An 18786-nucleotide genomic window follows, 5' to 3' on the forward strand; every position below is an offset into this window, starting at 1 on the left:
TGTTGGTTTTTTTAATCATTTCGTGACATAAAATTGAAAAAACTATCTTCCTTCTGAATAGATCTTTAGTTCTGCACAGGATTGAACAAAAGTAAAATGGAAAAAATTATTAATTATAAACTAAATTTAAACCAGAAACTAGTATAAAACATACTTTGTAATACCTAAAAAAAATTTTCACTTTCAAATTTTAAATAACATTTTTTTTTCCAAAAAAATATAATTGCTTTAGAAAACAGAATTATATGTTACTATTAAAAACTTTTTAATAACATAAAAGAAATAAAACTATTAATTTCAAAAAATATTTATTATCAAGATAGATGTTTTTCATAAGAAAAAAGTTAGTGCTAACATATTTAAAACATAACCTTTTTTCGAATTAGAATAATAAATTAGTATTTGTTACAACTATAAAACATATTCTGAATTTTTGACACATTAAAATGTAACCATGTATACAAAATTTAACTTTGTTATAAGTTTAACAGTATTTGTTATTTCTAATATACTATACAAAAGCAAACTAAAAGACTGTGAGTAAAGCAAAAACACCATACAATAAAGCACAAGGATATGCAATTAGTGGTTGTTGGGAATCCATTTTCAAACCACAGACAAATAATTTGCTGGCAGACAAGGAACACCAAGAAACTGTTACCATTGACAACACAATTCCTAGAATTCCTCTGTTTATTAATTATTTTTAACACTTAAATAAATTGAAGACTTGTTTGTATTACACTTATACTCACTGTATTTCAAAAGATTAAATCTATAAATTAAGTCTCATTATTTTTATATAATGCATACTAAGAATTTATTCTAACAAGTCTTTACTAAAAATACGTAATTTATTCAATTAAAATTCCTTATAATGTTTAAAAAATAAATACTATTAATACTGGGTAGGTGTCAAATGTGCACTAAGGGTCACTTTTGCACAAGTTAATTTTTTTATTCTTTTACTTTTTTTTTACTATCACTGTTACCCTAAGCCTTAGTCGGTTTTTTGTGTTGCTAATATTTTATTTATTTATTTATTTTATTAATAATCTTATCTTTTTCGAAATTATAAATACTTTTTTCTAACACTGTTACCCCTTTCCCTTGGTCAGTATATATTTTATTATTAATTTGTTGTTATTATTTCTCTGTTTATTTAAATTATTTTGTCTCGTGTAAAACTATCCTTTGTGCAAAAAGTGACCTTTTGTGCGAAAATGTCTTCGTGCATATTTGACCCGTATCTATTAACACTATTCTAGGAAAGTTTTTAAAAATTTAACATACCATTTGTAACATAACATGTTTCGTATAGTTTCATTTCTTAAAAGTTTGTAAAAATGAAAAATGAAAAAGAAAATAACAAATTTAAATTTATACATGTTATGTTGCAAAAAAAAGTTATCAATTTTTTTATTCTGAATAGTGGTAAAAAAAAACTAACCTGGTAAAATACAAAAATATTAATGGTACAATATATTTTCTAGTTAAATAAAAAATTATACAAATATAGAAAACAAAAATTTAATACAGTTAGGCTTATAATATATTTTACAGTTTTATCAAAAAAACAATAAGTAAAATATTTACTATAAATATATTATTTTCTAAATGTTAAAGTAATTTAAAGTTACAAGAGTAAATGATACTAACTTCAAGCTTAGCACAACAGATGTAAGAGAAAGAAAAACCATGGGCAAAATACAATAACCGATTATAGAAGCAGTAGTTCCAACAGAGCATCCGTCTACGGACATTATGTTCAAAAGCGCCCACATAAGAACAACTCCTAGTCCACTAATACCGTAAATATAACCAAACGAAACTTTACCAGCCTGTAATAATTTAGTATTTTTATGTTTTTACCACTGTAAGTTTAATAAAAATCAAGTAGGGTAGTCTACGGCTTCCGTTCGTACTTTGATTACAGCCTAAAAATGCAAACTATTTAAAATTTTTGTTTCAAATAAATATACAACATCAAAATTTTATTTGTAAAACTCAGTTTCACCCTTTAAGGGATCTTCAGTTACAATTTAAATCTGAAAAGTAAAACAAAACATGGAAGATACTAAAAAGTAAAACAAAACAAGTAAATTATAATTTGTAAATTATTGTATTTTGAAAGTTTCGAGTCTTAAACATGAAAATTGTATGTAATAGAATTACTTAATAAATTGAAAACTTTAACTTAGGTATTGAACATAAAACTACTAAATTAATAATAAAAAATACAATCAGTTTAAAGTGAATAAATAAACTAAATGACTTAAATATTACCATGAACAAAGGGATTTGAATTAAATTTATAACTTGATAAACTACTAGCTAGCTGGAGTAAAATTGAACTAATTTAAAATTGTATTGAAAATTTTTGAATAACATCGCTTCTAACATTATGACGTAACTAATGTACACTTTGAACTAAGTTAATGTTATAATTTAGTTTTTTCAGTCTAAAGCTGGAGACTTTTTAAAAATTATTTAAGTAGGACTAAAAACGTTTTGTATTAATAAATTAAAATGAATTTAAGTAAATAAAATGACATGCAGAACTAACTATCAAACGTTTAAGTCTTAAAGTGAAGTACTTTAAGTGTGGACAATTAGCAAACAGTTTGTATCTTTTGTTTAAGTTCCTTATTTTATTGGATCTGGCTATTTCTAGTTTTTCTAGGCCGCAAGTGCTGCATATGCTGTGGATTTTTCTTATCTTCCCGATGTGGTGGATGATACTCCATTTGATTTTATACTTAATATTGTTGTTTTTTAAAAACCAGATGTATAGCCACCGTAATATCAAACAAGGAAACAAAAGAATACATTGGGAGCACTGCTAATACTTTTAAAAGCAGATGGTACAACCATAACCACAGTTTTAACACCTACAAAGAAAACACCACCGAACTAGCTAAATACATCTGGTTTTAAAAAAACAACTATATTAAGTATAACATCAAATGGAGTATCATCCACCACATCGGGGAGATAAGAAAAATACTCTATCAAATATACTACAGTGGTAGAGTATATTCTACGCTTAGAATATGATTACACTTTTATCACTTTCTTGGTTTGTTTTAACACTTTTTTGAGCTTTGTAAAATTTAAAGATTTCAAAACCAAAAATAACTTTAAGAACAATTTTTTTTTCTTAAAATTTAAAAATAAGAAAGTACAAGCTCAAGCGATAAATTACTGTACTTAAAAAACTATACAATACAATAAATATTTAACAGGAATATTTTTAAGATATAACCGGTTGAAGTCGGAGACTACAATAGGTTTCTTATTGGAGGAGCAAACTAAAACAAAAAATAACTAGAAATCACTAAAAATCTATCTCCTACTACGTTTTTTGAGATAACTACCTCAAACTTTCAGGAAATGTTCCTTGTAATATTTAGAAAATTGTGTCAGAACAAAATTAAAAAAATAAAAATTTTATGACAAAAAAAATTAAAAAATTTTGTAGCTTAGTTACAAATATATAAAATAAGATCAAGTAGTAAAAAAAATGGTTTACCCCCCCCCCCCCCCCCCCACTAAAAAGTAGTAATTTAAAAAAATTTTAACAATCATTTTAGTTTAATTTCCTATAATTTCCTTATGATAACATTTTTCTTCCTATCAATTTGCTCAAAACGAACTTTTTATGTTGGTTGAATAAGATTTTGTAAATTGTTTCAAATTGTTTTAAAATTCTACTTTGTTGAGTTCTTAAAATAAGCTGTTATAACTATATTTAAGTTATATATTCTTATCATTTACATAACTAAAATATATTTTTAACGCAAATGAATTTTATAAGTTAAACTGTTACAAATGTAATATTCAGATACAAGGATTTTCATATTAAAATCTAAAAGCTATGTTGTAAGTCTAGCGAAAGCGTTAGTTGTTGACTAATCTAATATTATTTAAGAGCGGGAAAACTTCCACTGTAAGCTTAAAAACTTGCACAAATTGTTTTACAACTTGCACAGACCTTTTTAATTAATGGAATATAAAGAATCATTAAGCGAACTTGAATGTTTTTGTTTTATTTAGTAAAATATCATAACTTTTAGATAGAGCTACGTAAACAGACTTGTTTATTAACATAACAACTCCGAGGGTTATCAAATCTCATCCAGTTAAGCTTTTTCAAAAAGGTTTTCTTATTTTCTTGTATTTAATAGGTTTTATTTAGAAAGGTTATATCTAAAACTTATTATTTTTTAATAAATAAAACAAAAGTATTCAAGTTTGCCTAACATTTGTTTTATTTCAATTATCTAAATAGTTCTGTATAATTTGTTAAAGAATTTGTGCAAGTTTTGTAAAGGTTTAACTTTAAAAAAACTTTTTACGTTTAACGTTGAAAATTTTCTAGCTAGGTAAATGACAAGAACTAACTTAAATATAATTATAACGGGTAGCTTCAAATTTCCACTACTGTTTTTGAATTACTTGAAAATCATGCAACTAATTTGCATATTTGCTTAGTCAGCAAAATATTTTTAAAGTTTTTTATAATTTTAGGACTAAAATTTTCATTTTTGATTTATTTTTTTAAAGTTTGGGTAAGGTGGGTTAGGGTTAAGGGTATGAATATTGAAAAAAAAATATAGAAACTTTAAAAATATTTTGCTGACTCAGCAAATATGCAAATTAGTTGCATGATTTTCAAGTAATTCAAAAACTGAAGTGGAAATTTGAAGCTACCCATTATAACAGCTTACCTTAAGAATCCTACGAAGCAGAATTTTTAAATGCTGTCAAACCATTTAGTAAATACGACAATCATTTTAAAATAAGGAAAAATTTAAGTCATTCTTTTTACTTAAAATTTTTGAATTTACAACAACTTATTTTTTCATAATTCTTTTTTAGGATTCGATAGCTAAATGATACAATTGTAATGAATTGTGTTTTTTTTTTGATTTCGGGTTTATTGGGTCAGTACTAGTGCCCATAGAAAAAGTGGGACATTTTGGTTTAATTTTGGTCTGCGTAGCATATCTTAAAATATACATATAGTTTTTTTCTACTTTTTTTCAATATTCATCAGTGAATTAACTTTAATAGTCAGTGTTTTTGTTTTTATATAAACTTAATATTTTTGTGGTATTAGTCATTTTTGGTTTTTTCAGTTTTGTTCTTTAACTAGGGTCTTCTTACTAAGTCAAAAAAAATTTTTGTTTAGAGAATCTAAATTCACAACGAATAAATATATTTTTGTTAAAAACTAAAAAAAGAGCTATTTTCTTTTAATGCGACGCAAACTATAAAAAATATATAGATCCTTTTGTGGTTTTATTAGCACTTTTTTAATGTTGACCAAGTATATTTTTGTTCGTCAGTAAATTTAGACTTAAAGGACCAAAACTGAAAAGTACCAAAAAAAGGGCCAATATCACAAAAAATATTAAGTTTGTATAAAAAACAAAGACACTGACTATTTAAGTTAACTCACTAAAGAATATTTAAAATCCTTAGTAAAAAATCGTACATATATTTAGAGATATACTATACAGAATAAAAAAAGCCAAAAAGTCCTACTTTTTATATGGACTCTAACACCTATCCTATAAACCAGCACATGAAAAAAAACATAAATTATTAAGCTTTATCATTTAGCTACAAAATTAATTTTTAAATATACTTTAAGAACAAAGGTTAAAATACTGTCGTGTATTGAAGTTTTTAAGTCAAGAAAAATATCTAAAAATTTCCCTTATTTTAAATTTATTGTCGTTAAGTAAATCTTATATAACCACAAAAAGTTCCATTTAAGCAGATTAATATAATCATAAAGTCAAAATAAGGAATTTAATTTAAACTAGTATAAATTGAAATCAAATTAATATTAAAAGTATACTTTAAGTAGAACTATATAAACACTAAGTTTTGTTTGAGAAAAAATAAACTTAAATTTCAATAAAAGAACAGTTTTATAAGTTTAGTTTGTTTTTAAAATAAATCAGAGGTCGGCAGCCTTATGTAACTCGCGGGCCAAAATTCCTAGGAAAAATTGCTCGCGGGCCGCACTATTTAGAACATGATTGGGTTAGAAGTGATTGGATTAGATCGTGTTTAAAATGATCGGGTAAAATATGGATATGTAAGAAATGATTATGTTCGAAATGATAGAGTTAAAAATGATCTGGTTAGAAGTGATCGGTTTAGAAATGACCGAGTTGTAATTAGTACGGTTATAAATGATCGGGTTAGAAGTGATCAAGTTAGAAATGATTAAGTTAGAAATGATCGGCTTTCATAAAAATTAACTTGAGAAATTTTAGCCGATAAATTGTACAAAGTCAGTGGAATAAAATCATTTTAAAAATTGTGCACATAATACAAAAATAAAAATTTTGTCGTTACTAAAAAACGAGTAAGCTTTATTTTAACAATAACTTTTGTATTTACTTAAAAACTATCCGAATAGCTAAATTATATCAGGGTTGAGACTCTTTGAGAAATAAATACTGTAATGAGTCATCCTGAGTTTTTCCAAATCTTTAAAATAGTTTTTTTAACTTTCAAAAGTTAATAAAAATCAAGATCTTCAACAAAATTGGTTATAAAATAACAAAATATTGAAACTAAATCTCATTCAAAAAAAAAAAAAAACTGTCTGAGATTATTAAAAAACCTAAAACTATCCTGAGTTTTTCTTAAAATATCAAAACTAACTTGAATCAACCCAAGTTTAAAAATAAAATTCAAAATATTCAAAGTTATCCTGAGCTGTCCTGAGTTTTCGTGAGTGTGTGGCAACGCTGTTATGTCCTTAAACTTATAGTAAAAAATTGATAGAAGTATCACAATTACAAACTTTATAAAAACTTATAGTGAACACAGCTTTTTTGAACAGATAATCAAAGCATACAACTGCACTGCACAGTAAATATTAATTATTACACATTCGTTCACTTTTTAGGTATCCCTGATGTAAATTAAAGTAATATCTTAAACTGTATTAAGTATTTATCTTTTTTTTAAATCCTTAACTACTATATAAAAATGAGTCGGATATAAGAGTTTTAAAGTAAAAAATTTCGCATTAAATGATAAGTTCATTAACTATTCATTTTTATATAATTAATAAACAAATAAAAACATTAAAAACTCAATAGAGTAAATATTAACAAGTTTCAAAATTTAACACAGTACATTCAATTACAAATATTTCTTAAAGAAAACTGAAGCAATAAATGGGATTGTATTTTTTAAGCCTACCTAAATTTGATTAAGCATACTTTTTTTTACAGATAAACAAAACTTAAAGGATTTATTTTGTTATTAGACATCTAATTTAAAAGTTTCATGAGTTGTTTCAATTAGTTTTAAAAAACGAAGTAGAGAAAAAATAATATATCTTTTTAAATGTAAACTCCTACATTTAAACAATCTTTTTCAAACTTTAAAAGCTTGGCCTTAGTAAACGTTTTTTGTAGGAAGTTTTGTCTTTTTCTATCATTTGATTACAATCTAGAAATGTTTTAAAATAATAGAATATTTACTAAAAAATTTAAGCCCCTAGCTTAAAGACTATATAATAAGTAAAATCTTAGATTTTTTTATAAATGCTTTTTATAGGCTTATATAAAAAATTTCAAAAAAAGTACATCTTCAAAGTTACATCTAATTTTAAAAAAACTTATTGTTTGTTCATACTTTAAGTATTCCTACAAATACATGTGATAATTTATATAAAAATTTATCTTACAGTCCCCCCTATATCGTTTTATAAACATTTATACTGTGTAAAATTTTTTTTATTAAAAGAAAATAAAACTATTAACTAGTTCATAAAAAAGTATTGATTGACAAACCAGAAGCATAGTACCTCCAAGGGCAAGGCAAAAACATAATGGACCAGTTAAATCAGTTTCATTCACAACACTTGATTCTGTATCAGTAAAAGGATTCAACACTGCTAATGTTTTTTTATAAATGTGATCAAAATTTATTCCAAGTTCCTCCAAAAGCGGAGGCTCGTCTTCAAAACTACCTATAAAATAGTTCGTTTTTTTTTTCTCAGGTATATAAACTTGAAAATTTTACAGCTTGTTTATTAAAATAAGCATTTTAAACTTAGTAAATTAAAAGTTCGAATAACAATGAATTTCGTAAATACAGTTAAAAAAAAGGTAGGTAGTGCTGTTTTAGACAACTTACTAAACTTACAAGGTAGAATTTAAATAAATTAGATTTTATAAAATATAAGCTAAACAAATTTTTGTAAATAAGGTTTTACACTAAATTAAATGACAAAATATTATATAATTTAATTTTACTTATACACTACTTAAAATACGCTACTACATTTAAGAGCACCTAAAAATCTTTAACTTGAATAAACATTTTGTTCCTATGCTAAATGTGTATAAGTATAAAGCAGTTAATCAAAAAATTTAAGAACTGAAATTCGTAATAAGAATTATTAGCTTTTATAGACACTAAAAATTCAGGTACTATATTTTTATGCATTTCAAAAAAGTTATAAAAAAAGTAAATAATAAATTTTAGTTGATATTTGAAAGTAGGCTTTACAACATTATGTAATTTCTTAATGTATGCTGCAAATGTTAGATCGAAGTAATAAAATAAATAAATATCTTCTAGAATATAATATTTAATTAGAGTGAACTGCAAAAAAAGTATCTTATTTTCATGTAGTTTTTATATTTTCTTAGCTTTAACAAAATGTTTGTTACTTAAAACTAATAAACAGTGTTCTAGCACATCAAGTTATTCAGGAGTTAGCAAACAGTATTTAGTTTTTAAATATCGTTATGATGACAAATTTTAAAGTAGTTTTATCAGGGTTCGTGCGCATCAGGCTATTTCAGGTCAAATCAGGCTAAACCAGTTTTTTTGAAAAAAATTGCAAAATACCAGTTTTTTTCAGTTTTTTGCTTGAAAATTTTAGAATTTCAGTTTGTGTCATTTTAAATGCTTGAAAACTTCTGAATTAAAAAAAAATAGAGAATAATTTTTATTTTTCTTGAGTAAATCTTATTAAGGTGTGAATTTATTTCTAAATATAAATTTATTTATTAAATGCAAATTCAGTCAGTATTTGTAAAAAAAATTCTTAAAACCGTGAATCTCTAAAAAATGTTTAAGAATCTTAATTTTTTTGAGTAAATTATATACGTCATAATTATGAAAGTTCATTAAAAAAATGCAGTCTACACAATACAGTTTAGTTCAACAACTTAACTGTTTGTTTGAATTTGTTTACATCAGATATGTTTTTCAGAACTTTGTTTGTTTAAGTGTTTTAATTTATAAATTAGAACTTTTTAACCAAATACTTTTTAGATTCATATATTTTACTGTTTGTTTATTTCAAGTTATTAGAGATATTTACAACACTAAAACTTAGCTTTAAGACAAAAGTACTAAACTTCGTGGGAGTACAAATTTTAGGTGCAATTAATTCTTCTTAACAAGAACAAAAAATTTTTTTTTAATTTAAGGGCTAGCTTTTTAATCTGATATGACATCAACAATCACTGATTTATAACTATATATCAATTTTAAGTACTAGTCAAAGTACTATAATAAACGTTTTTTTACTTATTTTGATACTCGAGTAAGTCTTTCATTTTTTATTTTAATAAACCAGACAATGCACGTTGTTTTATTATAAACTTTCTAGTTACAATGTTTTTACTTAGTGTTCTTTTAAATTGAACATTTATGTTTAGTAATATATAGTAGTTTTTTACACTATTAATAGATTAGATATTAACATATTTTAAAACTTATCACTGAATTTGTTATGCTAAGGTCATAGGGGGGAGGGGGTAAATCACCCTTTTCACAATTTAGACTTATTTTATTGAGTTGTAACTAAGCTACAAGTTGCTTTATGTAGATTATAAAGCTCAAAAAATATTTTGTGATAAAGCCGGTTGAAGTTCGAGACTACAATAGTACTAATTAAGACCCCAAAATGACTTCTAAAGTGATTTTTCTTACTTTAAAATGATATCAGGCTAAATCGGTCTCAACGAGGCTAAATGAAAAAAAAATTCGCGCACGAGCCCTGTTTTATGTGTTTTAAGCTAAACGTAAATTTAGCAGCATTTGTAATGTATTGATTTCTATATAGCTTTTAAGGTTTTAAGGTACAGTTTATCCTTAAATTCAGTAAATTTTACATTCATTGATATGTCAAAACATTTTTTTTTATTCGACTCACTTTTGAAAACTTTATAAAAAAGTTAGTTTACAAAAAAAATTTGTTGACTTAGACTCACCGTTTGTATGACTTTTAATTTTAGAAAACCTACTCACTACAAGCATTTAACTCTCTGATTAAATACTTCAAAATGTTAAAAACTTTAATTCCATACTAAGTGAGTGGTAAGTCAACTTCCAATATATCATAAGTTCATAAATTATTACAATAAAACCCTTCAATCAGGATTCATATTTTAAAGAAGGGATCATCAGATATTTGGTGATCGTGAGGCAAATCTCAGTAATAAAAAAAGTTTGTAGGCAGAAGTATAATTTTAGTTTTTAATCTTTATTACAGGCCGAAATATGTAGTAGTATAAGTTTTGATTTCTCGGAAATTCTACCTAGAATGTTTTTTTGCTCTTCATTTCATAATTATTTTTTTAACAAAATTTGTAAATTTAAGTCAATCCCTTTTAAAACACAGGTTGCTCTTTATTTAGGATCTAAAAATGTCTGTTAGAGTTTATAAACAATTTTTTTCTGATCTTCTTTAGTCAGGGTTGCAAAAGGTTTTATGAAACTTTTTCAAGATTTTCTAAATTTCTTCTAGATTTTTAAAGAAAAGAGTTGATCATGCCAATTCGATCATCAGACCACAAGTCTTGGTATGATGTCCAATGAAGTCAGATGATACCGAGACTTGTGGTCTGATGATCGAATTGGCATGATCAACTCTTTTGTTAAACTTAAGCTTGTCTCACGGCAAACGAAAGTCCAGGCTTCTGCTCTGCAGACTTTTGCTGATGTTTTTTCTTGTTTTTTAAAGAACAAGTTTTTTAGTATATTTTTAGTAAAAAACTAAGTTTAAGGTAAAATACTGTCTTAAGTATGTAGTATAAAAAAATATATATATTGTAATCTACTTTAAATGTGTTACATAAAAAAAAAAATTTTAATTGATGTAAAAAAATTGTTGTATATGATAGATTTTTGGTATTTAATCAAAACTTAAGCAATATACATATAAAATAGTTCTAAATCCAAGTTTTTTAGTGATTCTTGTTCAAAATTACTGCTTTTCAGGTTTTTTTCCAAACTTCTTTATATTCAGGATTTTACCTAAATTGTCAAACTCAAGGTTTATAAAGGACCCAAGGTTTTTTGGCAACCATTTTTAGTAATCTATTTGATTAATTTTATAGTTTATTTCAACTAACCCTACATTTTTATTTTAACTAGTATCAAGTCTTTAAGATTGTTTAATAACAACTTTTTTAATAGTCTTATCCAAAGTAGCTTTTTCAATAATCTTAATTAGTTTTTCATTATTTTATAAATTGAGTTAGTAAACACTTTGTTAAGTGTTAATGTCTTCATATATGTTTATTTAATTTTTTCAGAATTTAATAATAAATGAAGAGCCCCACAGGGCGAAACATTGTTTTATAAATAAATTTTCAAAAGTATTAAATTTTTAGACAAAATATTTTATAAAAGAAAACTTTTATCAAATTCAAAACTAATTAAAACCTGAGTAAGCATCTGAAGGCATGTTTTGCTCTGGTGTCATCATTTGAGGAGTCATCATTTGCCCAGTATATACTTCTTGCTGGGTAGGATATACTTGGGGTGATTGACTATAATCATATTGGTTATTCCCATAGTAACCTCTGAAAAAAAAATACTACTTTACCTATAGTCATAACAATTGGTGCACTATATCTAATGAAGCCTTAATTCTTATTGTTTTGCAAATTAAAGTTTATAGAAAAAGTATTCACTAATCCATATATTCAAACTATGGTATACTATCAAAATCCACCCGCGTTCAAAATCTTTTTTTTTTCAATTTTCTTTATTTATTTTTTATTTATATTTTTCCTATCACTGTTGTCCCTAACCCTTACCCTCGAACGGTAAGCGGTTCTCGAATTTGACTGGGTGAATTTTGCTCGGGTGGATTTTGAACGTGTCCCTAAACTATAAGGTAAACTTAGCATATGTGTGAGCTAAATTTAACTCTAGAGCAATAATAAAAAACTTCTATTTTTGTCAATTAGTACTTTTAGTTTTATACAATGTTTAAGCAGTTGCATGTTTACTACATCAATGTATAAGTGAAAATCTATTTTTAAATGGTGAATTAAGTATAATTTTGAACTCTACACTGTTTGAAGGTCAAACATGAATAACAACATTCATAAGAATATATCTGATTGGAGTAAATATTTTTAAAAGTTCAAGATAATTATATACTACTTCTTCATTAAAAAATTAAAATTTAGCATTTAGTTCATAATTTACGCTTCAAACTTTGAGTCAAAAAGAACTAATAAATATATATAAATTCTTATTTTTTAAATTAAAACTTACATTTTTTAGATCTAACACTTTTTTTTTGGAGCATTTTCTGTAAACACTAGGTCTCAGGCTAAAATAAAACAACATATTTGATATGTTTACAAAAAAATTTCAAATTTTAGAGGCAGTTGAAAATTTAAAGTTTCTGTACATAGATTTAAATCAAAAACTTATTGCAAAACTAGCTACTTACATCTTAAATAGTAACTTAACATTTTAGATTTGATAAAAAGTTATAATTTTCTTTTAATGCAGGATGGACACTAGTTTTTTTGAAATATTTTCCAGGTTTTCAGAATAACTTCCAGCATTCCTTACTTTATTTAAGATTTTTAGGAGTAATAGTTTTCTTCTCCTTTTTTAGTAAAAAATCAAGCTTAAGACAAGAATATTGTTTTATTTAATTGCAATCCGTATAAATTTTTGGTTCAAACTCTTATCATCAGACTATATTAAAGTCTTTTAATTGACAGATTATAAAAAGTGCTAATATCCTGTAAGAGTTTAAAGTTGTTTATTTTTGACAAATATGAACTTACAAGCAGAATTCTAAATAAATTTAAGTAAAGTATTTAAAGATTTTAAATAAACATAAATAAAAACATAAAATCCAATGATCATTTTGCTAAGGTGTTTAAGTTTAAGAAATTCTGGATTCCAGATTTGTTGACCCTCCTTTTTAAGCTTTCTTATAAGAGTCAATGTTAACTTTGGTAAAAAAGGCTTGACTCACTATGGTTTAAAAAATCTTAGCTTTTAAAAAAGTACATATTTATCAAAGCTATTTATGAAGTTAGTTATGTAGGTAAATGTAACTAACTGCTGTTGTGTAAAATTTGAGTTTTCTTCTTCGTAATTTGATTGAAAAAAACCATCATTACTCTGGAATGCAGCCATTTTTAAACTAGTACTTTATATACTCTTAACTAGTTTTGGTGGAAAATACTGAAAAACCGGTTGGTATTACAAAGCTATGTATCTTTTTAAACAACACTTTAAAAATATAATAAAAGACATATAAAAAACATGCACATCAAAATTAGTAAAAAATAATACTTATTTTTGACTACGTGTATTTTTAAGCATAAACATAGGAACAAATGTACTTAAAACTACATCAAAGTTTAAAATAAACTTTGGCTAACAAAGATCCGAGCAAAACAAGTTCACAGGAATATATAATAATAACAAATTAAACAGTATTATGTCATTGTTATACTAACGCTTGTTACACTGACACACTTTTTACAGGGTTAACACAGCTCTGTAACAGAGCTCTGTAAAAAATAAATACTGTGATGAAAGAATAGAAGCTAAAGTGGTATACACATGTGTTTATTAAAAATAAAAATAAATACTATAGATTTATTTACATTAATGGTTAATAATAGATACAATACATATTGTTAAATCTGACTGTTATAGAACTGTATAAAATTGTAATTATTAAAATTAGAATAGATAAAGTAAAGTAAAACTACAAAATAAAACAACATTCATACTGTTAAGCCACTTACATAAAAATCCAGAAATACTGATTCAAAATATTTAATCATTATCAATCATTCAAAAAAACATATAATAATTACGTCAAAACATTACGCTTTTTGTATTAACATTAAAACAAGTCAATTAAAACTACAATCTAAATAATGTATTCTTTATATTTGGAAAAAATAGTGAGGCACTTTAACTTGAAATACTTTTTTTGCAATTATCTTAAAATAATAAGTAATATATTGTAAATCAAAAGAAGTAAAAGAACAAACATTAATTACTGAATTAATAAATTAACCGATAATAAAGGTAATTAAAGCTATAAAAACTTGAGATCTAAATTATAACAAAAGTAAAGATAGATACAACTTAAAACAACAAATTGAACTTAATTTTTTAAAACAAAGCACAAAAACTAAAATTGTTATTTAGCTTTCAAAGGCCTAACCAATAATCAAATTACAGCGCTATACATAAAAACACCACAACTTAAACTGCATATATATTACATATAAGTAAGATAATTAATTATTGCTTCAGAAAAGAGCGGTCAGGTATTAACACTAAAATGATCTTATACAGATTTTTAAAATATATTTGATAAATTAGATTATGTAATAAATTACGAATTTGTATTTAATATGAAAGATAAAAGGTAAAACATAAAACAACAAGGTGGTTATGTGCTAAGTATAAACCTGCAGTAAAAATCCTCTAGCCAATCTATTAGGCGTAGTAGGTAAAAAAGCACACTTTATCTGTGATTTGAATACAGGTTTCCAATTAAATTTTAAACTTAACACATAAAGGAATATAAAAAGTGCATAGTCCAGTAAGTATCAAGTTTTTAATTTATTAAACTCCATAAGTATTTAGTTAAAGGATTTATAATTTAACTTTAACATTTCTTTTTTATTGTGACAAGTAAAGTGAAAACTTTACATAAAAATTCCTTATAACATTTTTTGAAATAAATATTTTTCCACTATCAATACAAGGTAAAATAGCTTGTAAGAATACAGGGTTGCTAAAGAGTTTTTAATTTTTTTCAGGTTTTATAATATTATTCTCAGTTTTTGTTTATACACATTTTTTTATCAATTTCAAAGTCAAGTAATTATAAAGTATAAAACTGCCTTAAATAGTATAAAAAAGTTGATAAGATACTGTAATGCTACTTTAAATTTATTTTATAATAAAATAAATTTTAAATGTTACACAAAAATTGTTGTATATGATAGATTTTTTATACTTAATCAATATTTTATTACTTTACATGTTAAATTTTTTTTTTATTCACAAGTTTACCAGGTTTTTTAGTTATTTGTTCAAAGTTTTAGGCTTTTTCTTCTAAATTTCTTAAATTCCAGTAGATTTTTCCAGAATTTTAGGTTTTTTTGCAACCCTGCAGTATAGTCATTAATACAATTACCTTTTCCTATAAAAAATTTTTGTTATTGATTATAGTTTAGCTTATTTATCATTATAACAATCTAAAATTCCTTGATCAGCAGACTAAACCTTTCTAAATAAAATTAAGTAAAAGGTGAAGAAGAAAAAAGATCTAAATTTAAAAATTAAGTATTATAATAAGTTAAAGAATTATGCGCTAAAAATTGACAATGATCTCCATAAAAACCAATATAACATTGACAATAAAGAGCAACTTTATTTTTTTTTGCTTTTAAAGACAACATAAAGAAACTTTTTCATCTTACTAGAAATCTTGATACTAACTTTACTATTAGTTGTTATTGCACAACGCCCATTGCCGTTGCATGATTTTAAACTACAATCAGAAGCTGCATCTGAAGCTAATTTCATAAAAGGTCCCAAAGTTGAATTGACATATTTAGACAATTTTAAACATTGTTCTCTACTCGAATGCATAAGATCCCCCCATAGAACTACTCCAGAGGCTCCTAAAACAGCTGATATTCCAGAACTACTTACTAAATCTTTTAATGTAAGAAATGTTCTAGTTTTTCTGTAAACTAAATTATTGTAAACAAATATAGGTATACTTACATTACCTGGCCTGTTATAATCAACCCTTTTTGCTTCGGATACTCTATGAGCTGTATAATATTTGGTTCTATTACTGTTTTTAAACCAGTACCCTAAATATGTTGATGGGTAAAGAGCAGTGCTAGCATCAAACATCCACTGAATTTCATTATCTCTCAAAATTTGCCTTGATGGACAATTAAGGTCATTGCTGTTTTTATTGTAATTGTAACAATCAGGATACAAATAAAAACCCCATTTGGCTTTGGGTCTCATTTTTTTACAAATTTTCAAAGTTTCTACAATGAATGATTTTGCAGCATTTTCATATTCAGATTTAGCTTTTTCTACAACTTCGTCATCATTTAAACGTGGATATTTTTTTTTGACATAATTAATTGAAGCATTTTGATAGAATTGTCGTTTACCCCAACCCATATTTGACCAAAGAGGAGTCCATGGCTCCCAGTCTATAACACTAAGACCAGAAAATTCAGGATCAGGTATATAACGTTTTATGTCAAATATGCATTTATGAAGGTGTGAAGTTAAATTACCTAGCTGAGGTAAACCACCATTAATTGGTTTTTTGTTATTATCATAGTAGGGATACTTTCCTAGAAGATTTGCATAAAATATAACAGCTACCTTTCCATTTCTAGTTTGGTTATTATTATTAACAATGTCAAACTGATTTAAATCTATATGGACTCCATATTGAGAATCACATTCACCAGTTTCAATATTCCAAACAGAAATAAATGGTCTTTTAGGCAAAGCTGGTTTACTAATCTTAAATTTGTTGTAGAATCTGTTATAAGTATTTTCAGAAGATAGATCAGCAAGGAATGTAATCAGAAGCCAACTCAGTTTTCTCAACATTTTGTGATTAAATTAAAAACTTTGTATCAACTGTTTCAGTATTAAAGTTTAAATATTTTTATAAATATATTTATAAATGTTAGAACAAAGAAATTAAACATATATATTGAAATAGAAAGCTTAAGCAAAACAGCTTGAATTATTACATAAGCTCAACTTGTAACTAATAATAAAAATGCACTGTCCTGAGTTATCCTGAGTTTTTTCAAATCCTTAAAAAAAATTTCTTTAACATTTCAAAATTAAGAAAAATAATATTCTTCAAAACAAAATTGGTTATGAATAACAAAGTATTGAGACTAAATTAATTAAACCTCATTCAAAATTTAGAAAAATTCTGTTCTGAGATTTAAAAAATTCTTAAAACTATCCCGAGTTTTTTATCAAAAAACAAAAATACTGTTAGGTTTAAACAAAAAAAAAAAAGAAATATTCTCATTTATCTTGAGCTGTCCTGAGTCATTCTGAGATTTTCAAAAACTTCAAAATACCTTGAGTTATCAGGGTTGCCAAAGGATTTTTAGAAAAGTTTTACAGGTTCTAAAATTTTTTTCTAGATTTTAAAAAAAACACTTTTTTGACCCGTTTTTAGATTGAAACTTTATTTAAGGTATAAAACTGTCTTAAAAAGTATAACAACATTGGAAAGATACTGTTAAGCTACTCTATGTGTTTAAAAAAAAATATTCTAAAATTTATTCTTTCTGTAGGATACAGGGTGGCAAACTGTTTTTATCAAAATTTCTTTCAGGTTTTGAAAGTACCTGTTTTGGGTAAATATTTAGTTTAAAATTAAATTTAGGGTAAAATACTACTTTAAAATTTACTTTATTGGACATTTTAATAACTATGGAGCAGGAAAATGTAGATCTTACCTCAAGCACCAAACACCGTAAGCGTTAGGCCGGTAAAAAAATAACAGTAAAAAGAGCTTCAGCTCTATAGTTAATTCTACCAAAAGTAATTCCTTAACTCAGGCCCCAAGAGTTACATTACAACATTAAAGATACTGTAAAGCTACTTTAATTTTTTTTTTTAAGTTTTGATGATGTCAAAAAGTTTATATGTATATATATAAGATGTAACGTTAAAAGGCGTTAAATCCTGGAGATCCTGATAAGCTAAGCTTATCAGAATAAATACCACAGATGTTCTTGTGCTAAAACTTTATTTCATAAAGTTATGTTTGTTTTTAAACCATAAAGTTCATTTACAGTTACTACCTACATAAACACTATACATAATTATACATGCTTTTTCTGCTTTTTTTCTAATGTGTGTTAATATTTTATAGACTCCGTAGATCTGTTCTTAAATTTATTTGAGAGCAGTGAAACGCCGTTAGTTGAAATAAAGTTTTAGCACAAGAACATCTGTGGTATGTATATATATATATATATATAATAGACTTTTTGTGTCAAATCAAAACTTCAACATTGAAATGTTAAAATTGATTAAAATTTGAGATTTTTCAGATTTTTAGTGATTATTGTTCAAAATTACAGGATTTTTCAAAATTTCTCAATTTCAATGTTTTTATAGTCTAAAGCAGGGGTCGGTAAACAGCAGCCCACGGGCCTAATTAAATTTTTTTTAAACTAGTTTAACATATTAATGTTGTCAAAAAACAAAAATTAAGTTTTAGTGTTATCATTAAAGATAATCTATTGCCTAAATTATTTTGTTTAAAAAAATTATCTTTAAATATGTTTTTTAAAGCACATAAAAAGCGTTCATTTTTGACCTGCCAACCCCTGGTCTAAAGTAACAAATTCCAGGATTTCATGTTTTTTTCAGGGTTGCCACTCGTTTTTTCAAAATTTTTTCCAGGTTTTCCAAATTTCT

At 25.1% G+C, this 18786-nt stretch overlaps 2 protein-coding genes across 2 annotated transcripts; both read right to left on the bottom strand.

Annotated features, from left to right (window-relative positions):
* Window positions 1-291: 291 nt before the first annotated feature.
* Window positions 292-13502, bottom strand: LOC145831351 (protein YIPF5-like). Its single transcript, XM_082938579.1, has 5 exons — window positions 13376-13502; window positions 11725-11864; window positions 7830-8008; window positions 1660-1841; window positions 292-689 (listed from the first exon to the last, which is right to left on the bottom strand). Exons 1-5 carry the CDS (start codon window positions 13450-13452, stop codon window positions 527-529), a joined length of 741 nt encoding a protein of 246 aa, XP_082794705.1. The 5' UTR covers window positions 13453-13502; the 3' UTR covers window positions 292-526.
* A 1787-nt stretch (window positions 13503-15289) lies between these two features.
* LOC145831350 (hyaluronidase-2-like) lies at window positions 15290-16609 on the bottom strand. Its single transcript, XM_082938578.1, has one exon. It carries the CDS (start codon window positions 16495-16497, stop codon window positions 15721-15723), a length of 777 nt encoding a protein of 258 aa, XP_082794704.1. The 5' UTR covers window positions 16498-16609; the 3' UTR covers window positions 15290-15720.
* Between the last annotated feature and the right edge of the window lie 2177 nt (window positions 16610-18786).

Source organism: Thalia democratica, chromosome 3, assembly GCF_965202585.1.
Source record: "Thalia democratica chromosome 3, ktThaDemo2.hap1.1, whole genome shotgun sequence".
Lineage (NCBI taxonomy): Eukaryota > Metazoa > Chordata > Thaliacea > Salpida > Salpidae > Thalia > Thalia democratica.